The 25,796-nt window shown below is 42.1% G+C and overlaps 1 protein-coding gene and 1 long non-coding RNA gene across 2 annotated transcripts in view; one reads left to right on the top strand and one right to left on the bottom strand.

Moving 5' to 3' along the window:
* Positions 1-25,796, bottom strand: part of phactr3b (phosphatase and actin regulator 3b) — a 97,961-nt gene that overhangs the window by 39,643 nt on the left and 32,522 nt on the right. Inside the window, exons 3-9 of the mRNA XM_082156463.1 lie at positions 24,172-24,333; positions 22,391-22,465; positions 16,968-17,117; positions 8,735-8,947; positions 8,125-8,320; positions 6,789-6,979; positions 2,666-2,819 (exon numbers count right to left, since the gene is read on the bottom strand). Of these exons, the coding sequence (XP_082012589.1) occupies positions 2,666-2,819; positions 6,789-6,979; positions 8,125-8,320; positions 8,735-8,947; positions 16,968-17,117; positions 22,391-22,465; positions 24,172-24,333 (1,141 nt within the window). The remainder of the gene's footprint in view (positions 1-2,665; positions 2,820-6,788; positions 6,980-8,124; positions 8,321-8,734; positions 8,948-16,967; positions 17,118-22,390; positions 22,466-24,171; positions 24,334-25,796) is intronic.
* LOC309488400 overlaps positions 1-25,796 on the top strand; it is a 204,459-nt gene that overhangs the window by 175,224 nt on the left and 3,439 nt on the right. The window lies entirely within an intron of this gene.

Raw genomic sequence — 25,796 nt, 5'->3', positions numbered from 1 at the left:
AGGAATCCACCTTTGTGACAAGAAAACTGGAAGCGAAAATCAAAGTGAGAATACTAAGAGAAAAATTCCACTGCATCACAAACATGAATTGCTTCTGTAAGAATGAGCAGGCTTTCAATTTGTACCATTGATTGTTTTTCCTCTCCATGAAATGGCTTTCAAACCACTTACAGTGAGCAGATGTCCTGTTATGCATGGGGTAGTCCTGTATTTCCCAGGAAAAACAGGACATCTGGCTACCCTAAAAGCTGAAGCCTAAAGCTTTCAGTAGAGACAGATAATAAAAAGGTTTGTCTGATCCTTCTCCACCCTAAAGTATCGAAACCGTTTACCTTTTGTAAGATCCACCCCACTGTCTGACTCTGATTTATTTGAACAAATCTGTTAATAGATCCTTTTTCACACCACCAAAATACAAGTTTAAAAAAGCTGTGAGGATCATAGTTGGAGAACTGCAGACGTTAGTTCAGAAAATCTGCAAAACTATCATTAGACGCCACCTATACTGTACATAATCACCACTTCTCTGGAAGGGTTTCCATAAAAAAGCCCTTTCTGTCACCAAATAACAATCTCATGCGCCTACAGTTTGCCGGAGTCACATGACCTTTCAGTGGAAATGGGTTGTGTGAGACCAAATAGGTTGAAAACAAAACTAAAGGTATCTAGCGTTGACAGAAGTTTTGACTGCTAAAAAGGTTTTCATTCAAAGGCCCCAAGACAGCTTTGAATGGTATCATATGTTAAATCTGGACATTGGACATTTCAATGATCCAAAGCACACTTCAAAATCACACAAACCCGAAATTAACACAAAAATTACTAGAGAATAAGGGTTTTGCCATGCCCATCTCAGTCCACCATAGAAAAGCAAGGCTGACAATATTAGTGTGTGATCACAGAAAAAAGGTCATAACTCCCCCTACTGGTTAATATGTGCTGTACACACACACACACACACACTGCATGACATTAAGCTGAAGACTGAACACCAAAAACCAGCCTCAGAGACACTCATACAACACCTAAACAGACACAGATCACTCATTAATATCTTGTATCGCGACATAACAATAAATGTCCACTTCTGTTCTCCAAGTCCCGAAGATTGGTTAATAATGACCAAATTCTCATTTTTGAGGCAAAGTATTACTTTAAGAGCTTAATCATAGTTGAATCCGAGTTTATGAATTCAAAGTCCAGCATTGGGGATAAAGTCAATATGACATGCGCATTCCACAGCTAAATAACGAACTGGAAAGTTTGTTTTCTTGATTAGTTTTCATTGCATGAGTAATTCGACCATCTTTAAAATGTAGAGCTTCTCAGCCTGTGCTTGCACTCAATGTTCAATGTACAGTCAGAGTCCTGAAGCAAAGCCTCTGTTCAGAACCACTGATTTAAACTACATAGATTTTATTATAGAAATTAGTATGCTACCATTCAATAGTTTGGGGTCGGTAAGATTCTGAAGATTGGTCTAAGATTGAAAGAAGTCTCTAATGCTTACCAAAATGCATGTATTTGATCAAAAATACAGTAAAATTGTGAAATAATGTAATTTATTCCAGTGATCAAAGCTTAATTCTCAGTATATTTGCTCCAGTCTTCATGTTGCTTCATATGTTTTTTCAGGATCCTTTGATTAATAGAATGTTAATTCAAGCATTTATTAAAAGAGAAATCGGTAACACTTTATGATAACTGCATGCTATGAATCATCAGTTGGGCATTAGTAAATAGTTAATTCATCATTTATAAAGCATTAATAGACATTAATAAGTAGTTTATAAATATAGCTATAAATGTTTTATTCTTGATTTATAAGCATATGTAAGTAAATGATTAATAAACACTTTATTATTTAGACATATAGTAATAGTTACTCAGTGTGTTAATAAATGCTTTATTTTTATTATTTAACTTTTTAACTTTTTTTTATTAACCCTGTGTTTTGATTGTTTCCTTTTTCTGTTTAGAAGATAACCGAACCTTTAAATCTCCTTTGTAAAAGCTTTACGAGGCATAACTAGACCTCACTTTAGATGAGCTCACAAAAACAGTTCTGACAACTATTAAATGTTTTATAACTACCTTAATTAATCATGAATTACAGTAGGAATATGTGTTAAAAAAGCATTTATTAACACGCTGAGTAACTATTATTATATGTCTAAATAAAAAGTAAATAAATGTACATTTAAATAGTATATTAATCATTGACACTTAAACTTACACTTTCTAAATGATCTTATGAACCACTGAAAACTCCTAAATAACTGGTTTGTAAATAATGTAATACATAATTTAGAAATGATAAATATATCATTAATAAAGTATGAAAATACAATTATTAAACTCATTATAGATATGCTTATAAATCAAGAACAAAGCATTTATAGCTGTATTTATAAACTGATTATTAATGTCTATTAATGCTTTATAAATTATGAATTAACTATTTACTAATGCTTAACTAATGATTCATATCATGCAGTTATTATAAAGTGTAACCGAGAAATCTGTTGTAACACAACTGACACTTTTAAATCAAATGAATGAGTCCTTGATGAATCTAAGCATATAAAAAAATGGTACGGACCCCAAACTTTTGTACAGTAGTGCATATAAAACATTTGTGTATGAAACTTTACTCCAGACTCACTTGGCAAGCTTCATTTCGATCTGTTGGCGTATCTCCTGTCGTTCCTGATCACTGCGCACAGGGAAGATGTTCCTGTCCTCCAGCTCCTGTTTACTGGGCCTGTTACGCAGCTTCACCGCCAGAAGCTCTTTCCTTATCCGCCGTGGAAGCGTACCTGCACACACACACACACACACACACACACACACACACACACACACACACACACACACACACACACACACACATGATCATTAATGATGGTCAAATGAACTCAGATCAGAAATCTGCACAAACAAGGGTCAATTATAGGCACATCCATGCCCACGACATAATATAATTCATAACGTAACATAACGTAACGTAACGTAACGTAACGTAACGTAACATATAACATAACATAACATAACATAACAAATAACATAACAACATAACATATAACATATAACATAACATAACAAATAACATAACATAACATAACATAACATAACATATAACATATAACATATAACATATAACATATAACATATAACATAACATAACATAACAAATAACATAACATATAACATAACAAATAACATAACAACATAACATATAACATATAACATATAACATAACATAACAAATAACATAACATAACATAACATATAACATATAACATAACATAACATAACATATAACATAACATAACATAACAAATAACATAACAACATAACATAACATAACAAATAACATAACAACATAACATAACATAACATATAACATATAACATATAACATATAACATATAACATAACATAACAAATAACATAACATAACATATAACATATAACATATAACATAACATAACATAACAAATAACATAACAACATAACATAACATAACAAATAACATTATATAACATATAACAACATAACATAACTTATTCCATGGCTTAGTTAAATTCTAATGTAGAATGCGGAGTGTTATTTCTAGATAACAGACGCTGCTAAGTATAACACACCGTTGCCATGAAAAACAGAGCGTTGCTATGGACGCAGGATTCTAACCGTAGAGACGGAACAAACTATTTTCTTTAGCGGAAGCAATACAATCGTTTTTAAATCAATATTTTGTGTCAAATTATTGATTTATTTGGTAGGTAGCCATGTAATAAGCGGGATAATGTAGAGCGAGGCGGCCGCCTCGCTACATTATCCCTTACATAACATAACATAATTTCAATATTCACTGTATAAAACTGTATATTGTTTTTTTTATGACTGTGTAAAATTATTTAGAATATAGTGGCATTAAAACAACAACCAATCATTTTTCTCCTAATAAACTTTTTTCAAAAGTATTTGTTTATCAAGCAGTGTCAGAGAAGAGCTGGAAATGGAAATGTGATATATGTGATGTGTGAGGAAAACAAAGATAAATCAGGGTAAATATCACTTGTGAACAGAACATGTTTGTGTGTAATTTCCAGTCAATCTTTGTTTATAAATAACTGCCATAAAATTAGCTTTAGCAAGACATAGTCTTTATTTCAATGTTTTTAAAATGTCATTTTGTCATTTCCAAACATCTGCCTCCTCCAACTTTGCTGTGAGTTGATCATGCCCTGTTTCAGTCCCAGTGTTCCCTGTGTGTTTGCAGTGTGTCTGTTTCTCTCTGACAGCAGACGCATTAGAAGTAGGACACCAGATGTTGCTGACAAATCAGGTCTAGAGGAAGAAAAGCCTCTTCGTTTCTGCCATGCGGTGTATTCTGAGCGCAACATTATTAACAGGCACTCAGAGACCAATTTGTGAAATAAAACACAAAAAAACAAGGTTTTTCTGGAGAAAATGTGAGCAGTGCTTGCTCGTTTAACCCGTAAAGCTACAATATGTCATTTTTTTCGTTGCTAGGGGTCGCTAACCTCTTACAATAACAAAGGTGTAGATTGATGACGCAGTGAATAAGCGGAATGGAACTTGTCGTCATGCTGATGGATCTAATAATGTCTATGGGAAATAATGTTTATTGATGAGTGAATACATTGATGTTTTTAACATGAGTGTGGTGTGAAGCAGGGCGCGAGTGCTAATGAGAGAGGGAGATAGCAGCGCCACACGCGAGTCCGGCGGATATAAAGGAATGAGGACATTTCATTCTACCGAACTACACGCAAGTGCTGAATTACTACTCACAGACACAGGTCAGTTTATGTAACAAATTAAACTTGTGAGGTAACCCAGCGCTGTTTCACTTAGTCTACACTATTACACTAAACTACATTTGAGTGTGTTGAAAGTTATAATGTTATTCTATGTATTAGTCTGTCTGTATGAGACTAGCAGTGAGCTAGATCAACATTAGAATAACATACAGATCATATTCTAATATTTCATCATGTTGAGCTATATAACAATGATTAGTTTTATGTACATTAGCTCACCTCTACATTTGTGCGTCTCTGTCAAGTCAAAGTTAGTCGCGGACGCTAGCTCTCGGCATCTCGAAAACGCCACGCTGATATTGATCCTCGTTTTAGTTCTCCTTTTGTCCCAAAGTCTGCTTGCCATGATCCATAATGTTTGAACGAAACAACAACAGCGTGAGCGCGCCGCTAGACATAATGCAGTTGTCCACATCTGTCGCCATGGTTACTATGGCAGTACAAGCGGAAACCAGGGATAACGCGGATATTACATCATTGAGAGGCGACGAGTGAACAGGGACGGGCACTTTTTAAAATTGTGAATTTCTCTGAATTTACAAATTCTTGGAAACATTTAGGATAATGGAAGTACACAAAAGAAAGAAATATATAACACTGTGCAAGTGTTTTTTGGATATTTTGATACAAAATTCTTAAATATTGTATCTTTAAAGGTACAATATGTAAGATTTTTGTAATAAAATATTCAAAAACCACTTGCACAATGAATACTGTTAATACAATTAAATACTGGCTCGACCCTTGTCATTGTCACCTATCAATGACGTAATATCCGCAATATCCCTGGTTTCCGCTTGTAGAAACCATAGATATATATATACTGTACATAGAAACCTCATTAGTGGCCGCTTTAATGGGCCAATGAGGGCGCTATGTATACTTATCTATGATACAATATCTTGCACGCTGCTGTTGTGTCGTTCAGTCGTCAGGGTCCACGATTATTGATTGGCGAGTACAGAAAATCCCCAAAAACGTAAACGTAGATCAACTGAGGCAAGCAGGCTTTGTGAAAAACAGAAATAAAACAAGGATCAACATCGGCGTGGTGTTTTCAGGATGGAGAGAGCTTCACGACAAACTTGGACTTGACAGAGTCTCTGCTCTCGCATATTTTTAATAGACAGGTAAGCAAATATATATTATTTATTGCACACATACAGTTATATACTGCACTTTGTACTTCAGTAACGCTTTTTATCAAGTCTGGTGACCAAGTCTTGTGTTGCACAAAAATATTTAGCCATTATTTGCAAATACTGTGGTTTCGTTCAAATGCACTTTTAGTACGATTGTTTTAAACGTGTAAAACTGCGCAGCATTAACTCACCAAATCATTTGACAAATAGTCACATATCAGTAACAGGCTAATATAGTATTACATTTCACGTTCCTTGCAGCTAATTCATTACGATTACATAAAATAGTCTGATCAAACGTACAGGTTATACAAAAACTCATTTATTACCTCATCCATGAACATGATTCGTGAAATATATGAATTATACCATACATCTCTGGATGATGAAAACGACATCTCTCATAGTTCCACTCTCCTTCATAGCGTCATCAAGCTTCACCTTTGATATTGTTTTGAAAATGCGACTTCTGGGGGCGAAAACTTGCATATTGCACCTTTAAATGCATGAATGTTTCACAAATCACTATTACATATTTGGCTCTTTAGTGACCCGGATCTATATCTAACACGGATGGACCTTTACTGGGATATTTTTCTACAGTAGAAGGAAGTGGAGATGCGTCGTCCATCTTTTTGAACAGACTATGGTAAAAACATGACAAATCAAAACTAACAGAAACTAAAACTATAAAAAATAAAAATAAAAATTGGTCTAAAATTCTACAATAATCATTCTTTTTTAACGCGGATGTCCACAATCAACATGTGATGTAAACCAAGGTCAAAGAAACCCACCAGAGATGACAGAGTCGTTCCAGCTGTCCTGGTCGCTGTAGTATTCATCCACACGCATGTTCTCCTTGTTCTCTTCTGCCTCTTTCTTGTTCTCCACTTCTCCGCTCTGCTCATTCTCAGCGCTGGCGGTGCGGGACACCCGTCCATCCGAGCGCCGTTTGGGGGAACCGCGGATCTCCTTACTGTGGAAACTGACATTTAAAAGATCTGGTTGAAAATGTTCAATGCATAACAACACAAACAATACCATTCAGAATTTCAGTGTGGATGAGAAACTTTTGGAAAACGCTAATGTGGACGGAGAGAGTTTTGAAACGAAAACACTGTTTTCAAATCTACTAATGTAGCCGTAACATAATTTGATCAAAAGTGACAGTAAACACATCGTAACATTGTTACAAACAAAATCTGTTTTGCTTTGCATTACAGGCATAAATTACATTTTTAAATATTTTTAGATAGAAGACAGTTGTAATGATATTTCACAATATTACTGTTTTTGCTGTATTTTTTATCAAACTCATGCAGCCTTGGTGAGAAAGAGACTTCTTTCAAAAACACTAAGGGCCCTATTTTAAGGATCTAAGTGTATGGTCTAAAGCGCACGGCATAAGAGTGTGTCCGAGCGTGTCCGAATCCACTTTTGCTAGTTTAACGACGGGAAAAATGGTCGGCGCTCCCGGCGCATGGTCTAAAAGGGTTGTCCATATTCTCTTAATGAGTAATGGGTGTGTTTTGGGCGTAACGTTCAATAAATCAATCAGAGTTTCATCTCAAAATCCAGTTGCGCTCGCGCCATGATTAGCTATTTACATGGAGGAATTTGTAAGCAGAAAAACTGAACGCTTCTCCAGAGAGCAAACGGATCTGTTCGAGCGCGAGGTTAAAGCGAGCAGACCATCTACAGGACAAAGTGTATGCGCCTATAGGCACATATTACTAACGCGCTCTTTAAATAACAAAAAAAATATTGCGCCATTGACTTTAGAGCAGGTTTCAGTCGGTCAATGGCTCAGTCTATTTTAGTTCCTCAGAATAGCAACGCTCCAACAATGCGCCAGAACACACACACTCGTTCTCAGACCAGCAGCCCATGGGCATTTGCTATTTAAACAACGTGGCGCAGGACGTGAAAATGAAAACTGTGTCGGGCTGAAACTAGCTTGTGTTGCGCCTAGCGCTGCATTGCATCAGGTTTATGATAGGGCCCTATAATTCTTAATTATTCCAAACTTTTGACCACATAGCACACATTTCATATCAACTATTTTATATGTTTCTTTTAGTAAAATGATGACAGAATTTGTCAGAATTACTAGTGAAGACCTGTCCTCACCTGTCCTGCCGGTGTTTGGAGGCCAGCGCCCGGTGCAGTTCCTCGATGATGCAGCTCGGGGGCAGATGAGGGTGCAGGACCCCCAAGTGAGGCGAGCCGGTGGGGGTGGAGATCCTGCCCCGCAGGGCATCTTTGGGGAGGGTGAAGTTCCTGGGCAGAGTGGCTGGAGCCGGCCGGCCCTGAGGAGAGTGGGCATCTACAGGACAAGAAAAAAAGTTGCTTTAAGTGCTATGTTCTTACATTTAAATTAATAATTTGATACAATGGACTTATTGTGTACATACATGTACTTATATTTTGAAAATGCCTGCATGTAATTACAGCTGTAATTAATTTATGTAATTACATTTGTAATTACACTGTTGTCCTTCCCTTACACCTTAACCCACCCTTAAACCTCACCTGTCCCTAACCTTACCCGTATCACACCTCAGTAGCAGCACAAGTGTTTTACAATACAACCTGAACAAAATAAGTATATAGTACTTAAAGCCACTTAATATAAAGTGGGACCGAAAAAAATATACTTTTGTAATTATGTTTCATCGTTACACTCCGCTGGTCAAATCTAGAAAACAGGTATACATGCATGTGATGAATTGATACTGACTGTCCAGACTGCTCAGTCTATTAAGCAGCTTCACTGGGAGTTTGGCTGGAGGAGTGCGAACTTCTCTGAGTGGTTTATCCTCCTTTCTCTCCTCATGGCCCTCGAGGGCCCCGACACCGGCCCCTCTACTCGAGGCCTCTACACACGGCTTGTCCTCATCCTCACTTTGCCCAAGTTCCCCTTCTGTTTCCGTCATCTCTGTGGTGTCTCGTGCTGAAAAGAGATCAGAAATGTTTGTTCTGTGATCTCTGACGCCACCTAGTGGTAAATACGTGCTGCTCATTCTTTCAAGACAACAGATGTGTGTCCATTTCCCACCTTTTGATTGAGTCATCACTTTCATATTCACAAGTGGACATGTACATATCATCCAAGCTTATCAAATCAAATGTTTATTTAGAATTGTTAAAGTCGAAACGGCATCCGCAACCCATTTTACTTCCCTAATGACGCATATTTCTGAAACAGACTATTATAAAATCAGACAGGACTTGATTTTATTGATTGGGAATTGATTGGATGGGTATGTCAGATTGGGGTCAAACCTGAATGTGAGTTTGCAGTGGATTGTGGGGGATTTACTCCTTACCAACAACACACTTTTCTGAAGAGGCTGTTTGAACAGGACGTGCACTGAAAAAAAAAAAAATTGGTGTGGAATTTACTAATTGATGAGTGATTTAATCATTTTCACTCAGAAATTGGTACAAAATTTCACAAATAATTACAAAGAAACTAATCAAATGAAACGTCTCGGGTTACGACTGTAACCCTTGTTCCCCGAGAAGGGAACGAGACACTGCGTCGTCGTCGTGACGACACTATGGGAACGCCCTCAGCGTAACGCATCTGAAGCATGAATGAAATCTGTCCAATCCTGATTGGTGCTGCGTCATGACGTAGTAGATGACGGCATAACCGGAAGATACAAAGGGACGCCGGCACAAACACACGTTAGCTCCTTTGCGATGAAGCACGCGCTCTGCCCGTGATAGGTGTGGCGACGAGACGCAGTGTCTCGTTCCCTTCTCGGGGAACAAGGGTTACAGTCGTAACCCGAGACGTTCCCCTTCGAGGGAACTCGCACTGCGTCGTCGTCGTGACGACACTATGGGAACGCAATGCCCACTATGCCACACCGTAAGCACGCCACCCTAGTGTGAAGCTGGGAGACCAGGCACACTTAGGACGCGATCACTCTGGCGCCAGGCGTCACAGGGAGTTGCAGACTATAAAATCTTATGAAGGTGTGTGGAGTGGCCCACCCAGCCGCTTCGCAAATATCTTGAAGCGAGGCTCCAGAAAGGAGGGCTACCGAGGAGGCCATGCTCCTGGTAGAATGAGCCCTCACAGCTATAGGTGAAGGCAGACTGCGCACCTGATAAGCCATGGCTATAGCCTGAACAATCCAATTACTGATTGTCTGCTTGGATGCAGGCAGCCCTTTCTTGGGTGAACCAAAGCACACCAACAACTGGTCTGACTTCCTCCACTGAGAGGACCTCTCAAGGTACACTCTCAGGGCTCTGACCGGGCAGAGCAGGTGAAGTCTCCCCTCTTCCGCCGTCACGTGAGGTGGAGGATGGAATGCCTGAAGAACCACTGACCGTGCCACATTAAATGGCACCTTGGGCACATAGCCCGGTCTAGGGTGTAAGATGGCCTTAACTCCGCCAGGGGCAAACTCCAGGCAAGTTGGCATTATAGCCAAGGCCTGGAGATCCCCCACTCTCCTCAGAGAGGTGATAGCAAGGAGAAAGGCCACCTTAAGGGTCAGGTTCTTTGCCTCAGCCGACTCCAGTGGCTCGAAGGGGGCCTCAGCCAACCCTTCAAGTACCACCGCCAGGTCCCAGGTTGGAACTCTGGAGCGAGCCGCACGCCTCATCCTCCGAGCCCCACGGAGGAAACGTACAACCAGATGGTGCTTCCCCAAAGGCCCCTCACCTATAGGCGAGTGGAAAGCCGCAATGGCAGCCACATACACCTTAAGTGTGGACGAGGTAAGACCGGCGGAGAAACGATCTTGGAAGAACTCCAGCACTGAAGCCACTGGGCAGTTAACTGGGTCCACCTCACGCTCTCTACACCAAGTGGAAAACACATTCCACTTCAGGCTGTACAGTCTCCTGGTAGAAGGAGCCCTGGAGCTGAGTAGGGTCTCGACAACATCTGCTGACAGGCCAGCCTCTAGGTACCGAGCCCCCTCAGGGGCCAGACCCAGAGGTTCCACAGCTCTGGCCGGGGGTGAAATATTGTGCCCCTGCCTGCGACAGCAGATCCCTCCTCAGAGGGACCTGCCACAGAAGGCCGTCCAGCAGTGCTACAATGTCCAAAAACCATACTCGGGTCGGCCAGCGGGGTGCTACTAAAAGTAGGCTGATCCCCTCCCGGCGGACTCGCTCCAAGACTCCCGGGAGCAGAACGATCGGGGGAAATGCGTACAGACGCAGCCTTGGCCACGTCTGCATCATGGCGTCCAGCCCCAGCGGAGCTGGATGCCTGAGAGAGAACCACAGTGGACAGTGGGACGTCTCTTGAGACGCGAACAGATCCACTTCCACTGGGCCGAATCTCACGCACATGGCTTCCACCACCTCTGGGTGGAGTCGCCACTCCCCGGGCCTCAGCCCCCGCCTCGACAGGACGTCTGCTCCCTGATTTTGGTCCCCGGGGACGTACATCGCTCTGAGAGACGACAGTTTCCCCTGGGACCACAGAAGGATCTGGTGTGCCAGTCTGCATAGAGGGCGCGACCTCAGACCCCCCTGATGATTCAGATACGCGACTACAGAAGTGTTGTCCGAGCGTATCAGGACATGGTGGCCGCGGAGGTCTGGGAAAAAGCTCCTCAGAGCTTTGTAGACCGCCAGCATTTCCAGGCAGTTGATGTGCCAGGAAGAATGCCGGGTCTCCCACAGACCTCTCGCAAAGCGGCCGTCCATGACCGCGCCCCAACCAAGTGAGGGAGGCATCTGTTGAAACGGTTTTCCGGCAACATGATGCTCCCAGCACCGGTCCCTGGGACAGGAACCAAGGTTTCCTCCATATGACGAGAGAACGAAGGCATTTGCGCGTTACCCTGATCATACGGAACGGATTTCCCCTCGGGGAAAACCCCTTGGCTCTCAACCACCACTGTAGGGGTCTCATGTGTAGCAGGCCAAAGGTATGACGTTGGACGCTGCTGCCATGAGCCCCAGCAGTCTCTGAAACTGCTTCACAGTGAGGTTGTGGCCTAGCTTCACTCTGGAGACCATCGCCCGTATGAATTCCACCCGTGCAGGAGACATTTGTGCCCGCATCGTCGTGGAGTCCCATACCACTCCCAGGAACATAGTCCTCTGGGAGGGCGTCAACACGCTTTTCTTTGTGTTGAGTCTCAGCCCCAAGCACCTGATATGGGCTAGAACGACATCTCGATGCCGAACTGCCATATCGTACGACTTGGCTAATATTAGCCAGTCGTCGATGTAATTGAGTACACGAATGCCCTGGAGTCTCAGCGGAGCCAGCGCTGCATCCATGCACTTGGTGAAGGTGCAAGGGGAAAGAGCTAGGCCAAAGGGAAGAACCCGATATTGGTACGCTTCGCCCCCGAAAGCGAACCTCAGGAACTTCCTGTGACATGGAAGGATGGAAATATGGAAGTATGCGTCCTTCAGATCTATCGTGACGAACCAGTCCTCGAACTGGATCTGACTCACGATGGCTGGAATTGTGAGCATCTTGAACCTGAATCTCCTCAGAGAACGATTCAAGTGCCTGAGATCTATTATTGGACGCAACCCCCCATCCTTCTTGGGAACTATGAAGTACCGGCTGTAGAACCCGGACTCCCTGTCTGGCAGAGGAACACGTTCTATGGCCTCCTTGACCAACAGGGATTGAACTTCCTGTTCCATAACCCGAACCTGCTCTGAGCCGACCACAGTCCAGACCACCCCGTTGAACTTCGGGGGAGGGGAGCTGAACTGCAGTCTGTAACCCAGCTCTACAGTACGCAGGGCCCACGCAGATATATTCGGAAGCATGACCATGCGCCGAGATAATCCACTAAGGGAACCAGCCTCTCAAGGCTGGCCTCGGGTGTCAACCGAGCCTCATTCCCGACCCCCTGAAGCGGCTGACCGGCAGGGAGCAGTCGAGAATGATTTTCGGTGTGCGGACGCGTTCGCTGCCCAGCCGCAGGTCTTTCTAGAGGCGGCTGGAGCGGCGTGCGTGCGCGGGAAATCAGTGTGGCCCGAAGCGTACTGGACGGCGGGAACACAGCACTGATTTCCTGAGAGCTCCGGGGGGAGGCGACCTCGATCGCTCCACCCCGGGGGGGACAGCTCTGAGTGGTCCGGCCGCAGCTAGGACCACCTGGCAGAAGCCTTCTTTGCCTAAAGGATCGACGGTCCTCAGATCGACCTTAGGCTCAGAAGGCTTGCCGCAAGAGCGCCGTCTCCTTTGCCAGGCTCCCTCGGGAGGGGCGCGGGAGGCGACACTCTTTTTGCACCTGTCGGTGCGAGGCTCAACATTTTAATTCCTCAAAATGAAATGCAGCCAAAAACACTAGATAAGTGAAACGGTGGTAGGCTGAATTAAAATATATAACTTCTCAAAGTCAGATAATATTCCATCATTTTAATTCCATTAAGAATTAAATGCAGCCATAATCACCAGACAATACTGTTTGTTTAGTTTAATATTTATTTAAACGGTTTCGTAATCTATGTGCTGCCTCGGCAACGCGAGATTCGAGCCGTCGGTCACAATATATCGGCTTTCATCCCTCGAGAAGAAAGTCAACAATTGCGAGGTTGAAACATCCGACAGCGCACGGCTTTTTTCTATGCACGCGCGCCGAGATATTTCTCAATGAACACTGCCAGCCCCCTCAGGAGCTGACTGTGAATGCCTCGCACCCAAACAGTATTATTTCACAGATCGTGTGTGTCCCTTTTATAGCAGACTCGTAATCTACGCGCTGCCTCGGCAAATGCGAGATTCGAGTCGTTCACAATATATTTGGCTTTCATCTCTCGAGAAGAAAGCCAACGGGCGCGAGGCTGAAACACCCGGAACGCACGGCTGTGTGCGTCAAGATATTTTTCAATGAACACACAGCCAGCACCCTCAGGAGCTGACTGTGCATGCCTCGCACCCACACAGAATCTTTAATGCAGAATAGCCCCGTAATCTACGCGCTGCCTCGGCAAGCGCGAGACGCGAGCTATAGATTCTGTATTGCAATGCAGACATAATCTACGCGCTGCCTCGGCAAACGCGAGATCAGTCACAGAATCTTTATTGCAGAGTAGACCCGTAATCTACGCGCTGCCTCGGCAAACGCGAGATCCGAGCCACTAGATTCTATATTGCAATGCAGACGTTATTTGGGACAATTCTTATAGGACAAACAACACCAAATAGGACAAACAGTTTCACACAGAGCGCTTTGCTGAAGAGCAAAAAGCTAACGTGTGTTTGTGCCGGCGTCCCTTTGTATCTTCCGGTTATGCCGTCATCTACTACGTCATGACGCAGCACCAATCAGGATTGGACAGATTTCATTCATGCTTCAGATGCGTTACGCTGAGGGCGTTCCCATAGTGTCGTCACGACGACGACGCAGTGCGAGTTCCCTCGAAGGGGAACGTGACATTTTAAAGTGAAAAGACTGAAACAGTCTTTTCTTGTTAAACGTACTCTAATAATCTTTGTTTTATTCACAAAATTAGAAAAGAACTGTGAAGGCTGAAGGTCAAGTTCATCATTACAATACAATAACATTATTGTAAAAACATTACAAATCATTTTGACTAATGATATTTAAGGAAGGAATGTTTAAGGAAGACTATTATATTACCTATTACAGTAGCCTAAAACCGTGCATTACATGGCAGAAATATTTCCGGGTACATTTTAAACCATGAAGTCAGCTAACAAAAATATAATATTGTTTTGCTAACATTCCCATTAACTTATGAAAACGTTATTTCTAAATATTCCCTTCCTGTTCAAAACGTCCCATTTTTCAAATGTTTTATTTGTTTTTAAATGTTTTTTATACAATATATATCTTGAATATACAAAAGTTAAAGGGGACATTCCATTGTATCATTTTTCAAACATTATGGTAATGTTACATTTGAATGTTCTCTGAACATTCTAAAAGTAGAAGCAACATTTGAAAACTTGTTCCGGCGTTAGGAAAGCAAAGCATGGTGGGCAGTATATAGGAGGACTATGTCAAAGTCATTTGTATTTGTCACACTTCCTGCTACCAGCAGGTGGCGCTATTACTATAACTGAATATTGTCATGTGTTCAGGACAGGACTCTTATCAAACATGTGAAGTTTGGGGCAGATCGGACATCGTATACCTGAGTTCGGTAAACTTCCTGTTTCGTGGCGTTAATCGCATACATTAGCACTTAGCCAAGTGTTGCATGATTTAACATGTTTCTATCATGTTTGGTACTTCATGGCATATTTGAATATGTTTCTGGGAGTGAATTACAGTGTTAAGCATGTCATTTCCTGTTGCCAGCAGGTGGTGCTATGACTAAGGAATATTGTCATGTAGATGTGTTCAGGACAGGACTCTTATCAAACATGTGAAGTTTGGGGCAGATCGGACATCACAATTTACCACCGCTAAAGCCTTAAGATTAGACTGACCATATGCTGTATGATGTTGATCTGGTTAAATCTCTATAAGGAGTAGTTAATCACAGTGTAAAATGTGGTGGCGCTATGACTGTGACTGAATATTGGCATATCGATGTCTTCAGGCCAGGACTTAATAAAACATGTGAAGTTTAGGGCAGATCGGACATCGTATGTCCAAGTTACATGGCGAAACATCACATTTTGTCAGGCCGCCACGGACACACCCTTTAGCGGAAACTCAAGATCTTTGCAATGTAATGCCGCAAAGGCCTTTAGATTAGACTTACAAAATATGATGTGGATCTGATTAAATCTCTAGGAGGAGTTCGTTAAAGTACAACGTCTGGAAATGGCAAAAACTGCACCAATTTTGCAGAGAAAAGTCAAAATATCTCACTTTCTGTTTGGTTTTCAGATTTCGCCCTAAGACTTTTTTGTAGATATTGGCCTGTTACATGTGTCTACCAAATTTCATACCTGTACGTGAAACGTAGCGCCAGGGGCACATCGTCGAAATATTGTAGGTGGTGCTATCGAGCCATTTTGCCACACCTACTTCTGAGACCCATATCACACGTACATTTTCACCACTTCTGACGCGTGTGCAAAGCTTCGTGAGTTTTCGAGCAAGTTTAGGCCCTCAAAAATGCGATTCACTTTGGAGAAGAAGAATAATACTAAACGGAGCAATTCAAATAGGGTCCTCTCACCATCGGTGCTTGAGCACTAATTAGGAACCTTTAAAATAGCATACTTTAATGTTACTGTTCATAACGTTGAGAGAAGCTTGTCAAGTTCTGAGAACATTCCCTGTTAGCTGGGAATTACATGGCTGGGAATTTTTTCTATTGGACTAATGGAAAAATAAGGTCAGGAATGTGCATTAATAATGTTAATAGCCTCAGTTGTAGTTTCACGTTCTGGGGTGTGTTTCCCGAAAACATCGTTAGCCAACTATGGTTGCAAGTTCCGTCGTTATCAGCAGTTCAACGAGTCGGTGTTTCCCAAAACCATCGTTCCAACGAACATTCGCAAACAGCATCGCAGAGTCGTGTGTTTGGAACGACGGCTCTCGACCTGTGGTTAGAAGAAGAGTTTCTTGTTTGCATGACATGTGGACTCAATAAATCCTTATATTAAGTCAAATAAGCAAGCTGACATTCAGTGCAATCTGTATCTTTTATTTAGAATACATAGAAATGTAATTTACGTCTTTTAGTTTGTCAAGAGATTTAAAGCGTTGTTTTTGAAGAGTGCGCATGGGTAAACGTACTCTAGTACGCAAGAACAAGTCAATGATTCAATCGGGAAATAAAGCTAAATTAATTCGATTTCAAACAGATTCATTATACGTTTAAAAAAAAAGAAGTTATTACTCCACCACCTGCGTGACGTCATCAACCAGTGGTTGAACGACTAATTTGCGACAATATGGTTTCAGGAAACAGTCGTGACTAGCTAGTGGATTTCTTCAATGATGCATCGTACTATGATAGTTAAGCAGCAAGTTACGTCGTTCGTTGTACGGGAAACACACCCCTGTTTAGCAAAAGACCAAACATTCACAAGTCCTGACCTGTAGACAGATTGTCTTCATCAGATCCCAGATCCTCTGAGTTGCTGGCCAGCGGCGCCATGGGCTCGTCCTCTCGGTCCTCGGCGTCTGAGTCCTCGAGCGATGGGCTTCCCGGATCGTCTGAGTTCCCACCACAGGCCAGGCCAGATTCTGTAAGCATGGGAAAAACCGGCCACTCTTAAAGGGATAGCTCACCCAAAAATTTTAAGTAGCCCATGATTTACTCACCCTCAAGTCATCCTAGGTGTATATGACATTCTTCTTTCAGACGAATACAATCAGAGTTATATTAAAAAATGTCCTGGCTCTTCCAAGCTTTATAATGGCAGTGAATGGCTGTTTCTGTTTTTAAGTCCATAGAAGCGCATCTATCCATCATAAAAGTGCTTCTGAAGTGAAACGATGCGTTTGTGTAAGAATAATATTCATATTTAACAAGTTACAAAGTAAAGTTCTAGCTTCCGGCCAAACGCTGTCTACTTGCGCCTACAGGGCAACTTGCGCAACATATGACGTCGGAAGAAGCGCAGTGCGTCATGTAGCGTAAATATCAGCAGTACGTCGCATTACTCGCATAAGTTGCGCTTAGACTTAAGTGGAATTCGTTAGCTCGTTTGGCCGGAAGCTAATTATTTTACTTTATAAAGTTTTAAATATGGATATTTTTCTTACACAAATGCGTGGCTTCTCTTCAGAAGGCCTTTATTAACCCGCCAGAGCCGTGTGGATCACTTTTATGATGGACAGATGCACTTTTATGATGGACAGATGCACTTTTATGATGGACAGATGCACTTTTATGATGGATAGATGCAGTTTTATGATGGATAGATGCACTTTTATGATGGACAGATGCACTTTTATGATGGATAGATGCACTTTTATGATGGATAGATGCGCTTTTATGATGGATAGATACACTTTAATCATGGATAGATGCGCTTTTATGATGGATAGATGCACTTTTATGATGGATAGATGCACTTTAATCATGGATAGATGCACTTTTATCATGGATAGATGCACTTTTATGATGGATAGATGCACTTTAATCATGGATAGATGCACTTTTATGACGGATAGATGCACTTTTATGATGGATAGATGCACTTTAATCATGGAAAGATGCACTTTTATCATGGATAGATGCACTTTTATGGACTTCAAAATAGAAACAGACATTCACTGCCACTGGAAGAGCAAGGACATTTTTTAATAAAACTCCGTTTGTATTTGTCTGAAAGAAGAATGTCATATACACCTAGGGTGACTTGAGGGCGAGTAAATCATGGGCTAATTTTTTATTTTTGGGTGAGCTATCTTTAACGGCTGTCATCACTTTATCATTAAAGCCTCAAAACCAGTGAGTTTGGCAGTGTTGGTGCAGTGAGATTGGCAGTGTTGGTGCAGTTTGGTAGTGTTGGTGCAGTGAGTTTGGTAGTGTTGGTGCAGTGAGTTTGGTAGTGTTGGTGCAGTGAGTTTGGCAGTGTTGGTGCAGTTTGGTAGTGTTGGTGCAGTGAGTTTGGTAGTGTTGGTGCAGTTTGGTAGTGTTGGTGCAGTGAGTTTGGCAGTGTTGGTGCAGTTTGGTAGTGTTGGTGCAGTGAGTTTGGTAGTGTTGGTGCAGTGAGTTTGGTAGTGTTGGTGCAGTGAGTTTGGCAGTGTTGGTGCAGTGAGTTTGGCAGTGTTGGTGCAGTGAGTTTGGTAGTGTTGGTGCAGTTTGGTAGTGTTGGTGCAGTGAGTTTGGCAGTGTTGGTGCAGTGAGTTTGGTAGTGTTGGTGCAGTTTGGTAGTGTTGGTGCAGTGAGTTTGGTAGTGTTGGTGCAGTGAGTTTGGTAGTGTTGGTGCAGTGAGTTTGGCAGTGTTGGTGCAGTGAGTTTGGTAGTGTTGGTGCAGTGAGTTTGGCAGTGTTGGTGCAGTGAGTTTGGTAGTGTTGGTGCAGTGAGTTTGGCAGTGTTGGTGCAGTGAGTTTGGTAGTGTTGGTGCAGTGAGTTTGGCAGTGTTGGTGCAGTGAGTTTGGCAGTGTTGGTGCAGTGAGTTTGGCAGTGTTGGTGCAGTGAGTTTGGCAGTGTTGGTGCAGTGAGTTTGGCAGTGTTGGTGCAGTGAGTTTGGTAGTGTTGGTGCAGTGAGTTTGGTAGTGTTGGTGCAGTGAGTTTGGCAGTGTTGGTGCAGTGAGTTTGGCAGTGTTGGTGCAGTTTGGTAGTGTTGGTGCAGTGAGTTTGGTAGTGTTGGTGCAGTGAGTTTGGCAGTGTTGGTGCAGTGAGTTTGGCAGTGTTGGTGCAGTGAGTTTGGTAGTGTTGGTGCAGTGAGTTTGGCAGTGTTGGTGCAGTGAGTTTGGTAGTGTTGGTGCAGTGAGTTTGGCAGTGTTGGTGCAGTGAGTTTGGCAGTGTTGGTGCAGTGAGTATGGTAGTGTTGGAGCAGTGAGTTTGGCAGTGTTGGTGCAGTGAGTTTGGCAGTGTTGGTGCAGTGAGTTTGGTAGTGTTGGAGCAGTGAGTTTGGCAGTGTTGGTGCAGTGAGTTTGGCAGTGTTGGAGCAGTGAGTTTGGCAGTGTTGGAGCAGTGAGTTTGGCAGTGTTGGTGCAGTGAGTTTGGCAGTGTTGGTGCAGTGAGTATGGTAGTGTTGGAGCAGTGAGTTTGGCAGTGTTGGTGCAGTGAGTTTGGCAGTGTTGGAGCAGTGAGTTTGGCAGTGTTGGAGCAGTGAGTTTGGCAGTGTTGGAGCAGTGAGTTTGGCAGTGTTGGTGCAGTGAGTTTGGCAGTGTTGGTGCAGTGAGTTTGGCAGTGTTGGTGCAGTGAGTTTGGCAGTGTTGGAGCAGTGAGTTTGGTAGTGTTGGAGCAGTGAGTTTGGCAGTGTTGGTGCAGTGAGTATGGTAGTGTTGGAGCAGTGAGTTTGGCAGTGTTGGTGCAGTGAGTTTGGCAGTGTTGGTGCAGTGAGTTTGGTCGTGTTGGAGCAGTGAGTTTGGCAGTGTTGGTGCAGTGAGTTTGGCAGTGTTGGTGCAGTGAGTATGGTAGTGTTGGAGCAGTGAGTTTGGCAGTGTTGGTGCAGTGAGTTTGGCAGTGTTGGTGCAGTGAGTATGGTAGTGTTGGAGCAGTGAGTTTGGCAGTGTTGGTGCAGTGAGTTTGGTCGTGTTGGAGCAGTGAGTTTGGCAGTGTTGGTGCAGTGAGTTTGGCAGTGTTGGTGCAGTGAGTATGGTAGTGTTGGAGCAGTGAGTTTGGCAGTGTTGGTGCAGTGAGTTTGGCAGTGTTGGTGCAGTGAGTATGGTAGTGTTGGAGCAGTGAGTTTGGCAGTGTTGGTGCAGTGAGTTTGGTAGTGTTGGAGCAGTGAGTTTGGCAGTGTTGGAGCAGTGAGTTTGGCAGTGTTGGTGCAGTGAGTATGGTAGTGTTGGAGCAGTGAGTTTGGCAGTGTTGGTGCAGTGAGTTTGGTCGTGTTGGAGCAGTGAGTTTGGCAGTGTTGGTGCAGTGAGTTTGGCAGTGTTGGTGCAGTGAGTATGGTAGTGTTGGAGCAGTGAGTTTGGCAGTGTTGGTGCAGTGAGTTTGGCAGTGTTGGTGCAGTGAGTATGGTAGTGTTGGAGCAGTGAGTTTGGCAGTGTTGGTGCAGTGAGTTTGGTAGTGTTGGTGCAGTTTGGTAGTGTTGGTGCAGTGAGTTTGGCAGTGTTGGTGCAGTGAGTTTGGTAGTGTTGGTGCAGTTTGGTAGTGTTGGTGCAGTGAGTTTGGTAGTGTTGGTGCAGTGAGTTTGGTAGTGTTGGTGCAGTGAGTTTGGCAGTGTTGGTGCAGTGAGTTTGGTAGTGTTGGTGCAGTGAGTTTGGCAGTGTTGGTGCAGTGAGTTTGGTAGTGTTGGTGCAGTGAGTTTGGCAGTGTTGGTGCAGTGAGTTTGGCAGTGTTGGTGCAGTGAGTTTGGCAGTGTTGGTGCAGTGAGTTTGGCAGTGTTGGTGCAGTGAGTTTGGCAGTGTTGGTGCAGTGAGTTTGGTAGTGTTGGTGCAGTGAGTTTGGTAGTGTTGGTGCAGTGAGTTTGGCAGTGTTGGTGCAGTGAGTTTGGCAGTGTTGGTGCAGTTTGGTAGTGTTGGTGCAGTGAGTTTGGTAGTGTTGGTGCAGTGAGTTTGGCAGTGTTGGTGCAGTGAGTTTGGCAGTGTTGGTGCAGTGAGTTTGGTAGTGTTGGTGCAGTGAGTTTGGCAGTGTTGGTGCAGTGAGTTTGGTAGTGTTGGTGCAGTGAGTTTGGCAGTGTTGGTGCAGTGAGTTTGGCAGTGTTGGTGCAGTGAGTATGGTAGTGTTGGAGCAGTGAGTTTGGCAGTGTTGGTGCAGTGAGTTTGGCAGTGTTGGTGCAGTGAGTTTGGTAGTGTTGGAGCAGTGAGTTTGGCAGTGTTGGTGCAGTGAGTTTGGCAGTGTTGGTGCAGTGAGTTTGGTCGTGTTGGAGCAGTGAGTTTGGCAGTGTTGGTGCAGTGAGTTTGGCAGTGTTGGTGCAGTGAGTATGGTAGTGTTGGAGCAGTGAGTTTGGCAGTGTTGGTGCAGTGAGTTTGGCAGTGTTGGAGCAGTGAGTTTGGCAGTGTTGGAGCAGTGAGTTTGGCAGTGTTGGAGCAGTGAGTTTGGCAGTGTTGGTGCAGTGAGTTTGGCAGTGTTGGTGCAGTGAGTTTGGCAGTGTTGGTGCAGTGAGTTTGGCAGTGTTGGAGCAGTGAGTTTGGTAGTGTTGGAGCAGTGAGTTTGGCAGTGTTGGTGCAGTGAGTATGGTAGTGTTGGAGCAGTGAGTTTGGCAGTGTTGGTGCAGTGAGTTTGGCAGTGTTGGTGCAGTGAGTTTGGTCGTGTTGGAGCAGTGAGTTTGGCAGTGTTGGTGCAGTGAGTTTGGCAGTGTTGGTGCAGTGAGTATGGTAGTGTTGGAGCAGTGAGTTTGGCAGTGTTGGTGCAGTGAGTTTGGCAGTGTTGGTGCAGTGAGTATGGTAGTGTTGGAGCAGTGAGTTTGGCAGTGTTGGTGCAGTGAGTTTGGTCGTGTTGGAGCAGTGAGTTTGGCAGTGTTGGTGCAGTGAGTTTGGCAGTGTTGGTGCAGTGAGTATGGTAGTGTTGGAGCAGTGAGTTTGGCAGTGTTGGTGCAGTGAGTTTGGTAGTGTTGGAGCAGTGAGTTTGGCAGTGTTGGAGCAGTGAGTTTGGCAGTGTTGGTGCAGTGAGTATGGTAGTGTTGGAGCAGTGAGTTTGGCAGTGTTGGTGCAGTGAGTTTGGTCGTGTTGGAGCAGTGAGTTTGGCAGTGTTGGTGCAGTGAGTTTGGCAGTGTTGGTGCAGTGAGTATGGTAGTGTTGGAGCAGTGAGTTTGGCAGTGTTGGTGCAGTGAGTTTGGCAGTGTTGGTGCAGTGAGTATGGTAGTGTTGGAGCAGTGAGTTTGGCAGTGTTGGTGCAGTGAGTTTGGTAGTGTTGGTGCAGTGAAGAGAGTGATATGTGTATTTCTCACCCATGCCAGCCTCTTCCAGGCCCTTTCTGACGAGATCCTCACGATTTTGCCTGCTGGGCACTTTCCTCTCCAGCACTGCAGATGCCATCAGATAGAGTTACATATAAATCTCACTGAATACAAACACTACAACACTGCCGTCAGTAAGTCGATCTCTAATCCCTTTGGAGAGATACTAATAATCATTTATAAAAAATAAGAGCTTTCAAAATAAATATGTAATAAATGAAAACAATGTAAATTTTTTAACACCATTAAAAAGTTCATTCAATTTGTCATTAGAACTCTTTCATTCCACCAACAGTAAGCAATTAAAAGTATAAGGTCAAGCTTTATTTGTAATAAAAGTAATAACTAAAGACTGAAGCTCTAATATACTGTTTTTTTTTTTTTTTCAGGTAGAAACTGCAAAAAAAAAAAAAAAAATCTTCTAAAAACCCATTTAATTACAAATCATTAGAAAAGTTGTCGAAACTTCTGTAATTATGGAATTAAATCATTTTAATAATTATAATTTAAATATTTATTAATATTTTATTTAATTACTTATTATGATTATTATACATATATTTTATATAAATGTAAACTTTTTTTTAAATACATTTAAAAATACAATTATTTTTAATAATACATATTTTATTATTTATTTCTTCTTATTTTTAATAAAATAATTTAATATGTAAACATATATTTGTTTTATTAAAACAATATTTTTTATATAATAATAATAATAATAACATAATTTTATAATATAAATATATATATAAAAATATTTATATTTATAAAATATAAATATTATAATTATTATATTTTATATATTTATATTTTATAACCTTCCAAGGGTAAATATTTAATTAAACTAATAAACATTGCCACTCCTAGTTTCTACATATAAAACAAGTATGAAGATGAGCAGCGTTTAAATAATGTCTTTGTCAAGGTGGCCTTAGAGTCAGAAAGGTTGAGAATTAGTGCCTTATAACTTTATAAAACGGTTATTATATAATAAAATACTACACAGAATTTCATTAAAAAGTAATTTAATTAAATTAATGAATTGGGATCAGCAAGTTTGTCAAAGTTAGTCAAAGAAACCAAATCTGTGGCATAATATTGATTAAATAAAGAAAATAATTTTGACTAAACAAGCAAACATCTTTTCAACAACTTTTCACTGTTTATATCCCCTGTGCTTGTGTTCTAGTCCTGTTTGTTGTGAGCACATGGCTTGTCTTGTGTTTCCTTGTGCCATGTGCTCTCCTGTCATTGTCTAGCCCCGCCCATCTTGTTACCTGATTATTGATTCATTTACCCCACCTGTCCTCCCTCGTTACCCTCTTTTGTTTGCTTCCCTATTTAGTCTCCCTGTGTTTACAGTCCTCTGCTGGTTTGTTATCTGTGTTCTCTTGTGTTTCTTGCTCCTGCTACAGTCCAGTTGGAATTCCTTGATGCCTGTCTTGGTTTCCCCCACGGATAGTTTTTGTTTGTAGTTTTGTTTTATTTTGACCTCTTATTAAAATATCCATTGTTCCTGCATTTGAGTCCTTGCTTCACTATTACACCATTCTGTGACAGTTACTCCAGTGATCTTGCTTAAATTGAACACATTAACCAGTCAGAATCCAGAACCAGATATATTAATCTTATTATTGCTATTATATTAGTATAATGAAATGGCATGACAGCAAGGAGGTTTATTTGATGGGGAAATAATGATCAATGTAATGTTTATAAGTTATTCATGTTAAATTATTCAACATGTGGATTGTTTCTTCACTCACCTGTAGAGCCCTGCCTCAGTTTTTCATTTTTCTTTTTCCTCCACTTCCAGGGCTTGAAGATTCGTCCCAGACTGGCCAGTTTACTGTTGCGGCGGATGGGGGGAGTTCGGACCCCGGACACCAGACAACCAGAATGAAGTGTTCTGTGCTGGTCCATCACATCTACAGCACAAGCAGAAATGAAGTTTGCATCAGAAACTAATCTCTCAGTTTATAAAAACAAGCAAAAATCATGTTTGCAGTAATGCACTTTAATGCAGTTTTTACAAACTTCAGGACAAGTCAAACTGTAGTAATCAACAAGAACACTGCTTCAACGTAAGCATTTAAAACACATATCCAGCGGCCATCTGGTTTGAGTCGGTCTGTTTCAGTCAGAATGAATCCAGTCCTATTTCAGGCTCTAAAAGTTCTGTTTATATGAATATATTTCAATCCGATTCACATTAAATGGATTCCAGTCATTGCATTCAGAACCGAAGAAAGCTGTGATCATGTCATCAGAGCTGTGGCAAGTATAATTGTCTTTTTTTTTCTTTTTCTTTCTTGATGACATATCTAAATAGAAAACGGACACATTTGTCAAAATAAGTTTCTAGCAAACGTTTCAGGTTTTTACATGACAGCTTTTTAATCCAATTGAGCCATTAATCCGATTCTAAACAAATGATTTGTGTGCACGTAAACATAGCTTCTGAATGCATCATGACCCCGTTTACACCAGTATTTAGTGTCGAGCGCTAACATCACACCACCTGAGACAGATGTTAATAACAGCTGGAAAAGAGGCCTGTACTCCATGGGGAGCGAATGGTGTCTGTCCAAGCGTTTGCTGTGCCAACACGATTTGTTTACCAAGGTGGAACAGCATATGGGTCACCTCTCCTGATGCAAAATAGGCCTACTAGTTTTAATTCAAAAGATAAAGATACACATGACAAACTGACCAAAGAAAAAAATGGATGGCTTAATCTGTCACTCTGGATAAGATCATATGGACAGGAGCGTGTCCACTGTCTTACTAAAATGAAGAAGAAGTGTTTTTACTTTGAATCCTGTTCCAAGACAAACTGCAGGAGACACAGAGCACTGCATAATATCAAAGAGTATAGAAGCCCAAGAGGCGAAACTCAATAGAGCGCTCCATAGCAACAGTTGCCCCCATGACGTGACGGCGCGGCCGCCATTATGGACTGAAAACTGAAGGAAAACGCCGAAAAATAATGGGAGTCAATGGCACTGAACCAACTTAACATGACAAAAACTTAACATATCTTAATTTTTTCTGGCCGTCATATCTAAATATGAAAACAATTTAAAATACATTAATGAGGATGACCGACGTTAAATGACAGAAAATGTTACGTTTATGTGTTGGTTATGCATGGCCTAATTACCCTTAGGAAAATAGTATTTTGGGACAAAATATTGCTATAGAAGGACTATAAGACTACTATAGAAATACTATAGCGGCTCGTATTCCTATAAGATTACTATAATATTTTGTCCCAAAATACTATAAGATTCCTATAGTACTTTTTCGTATGGGTATGTCCCCCATTAGCCTACCACTTACGGTTTGCAAAGATACAATTATAAAATTACTGCAAACCTTTAATCTATCA

The sequence above is a fragment of the Leuciscus leuciscus genome, assembly GCF_965113295.1.
Source record: "Leuciscus leuciscus genome assembly, chromosome: 23".
Taxonomy (NCBI): domain Eukaryota; kingdom Metazoa; phylum Chordata; class Actinopteri; order Cypriniformes; family Leuciscidae; genus Leuciscus; species Leuciscus leuciscus.
This window is presented reverse-complemented; position numbering and strand designations above follow the sequence as displayed.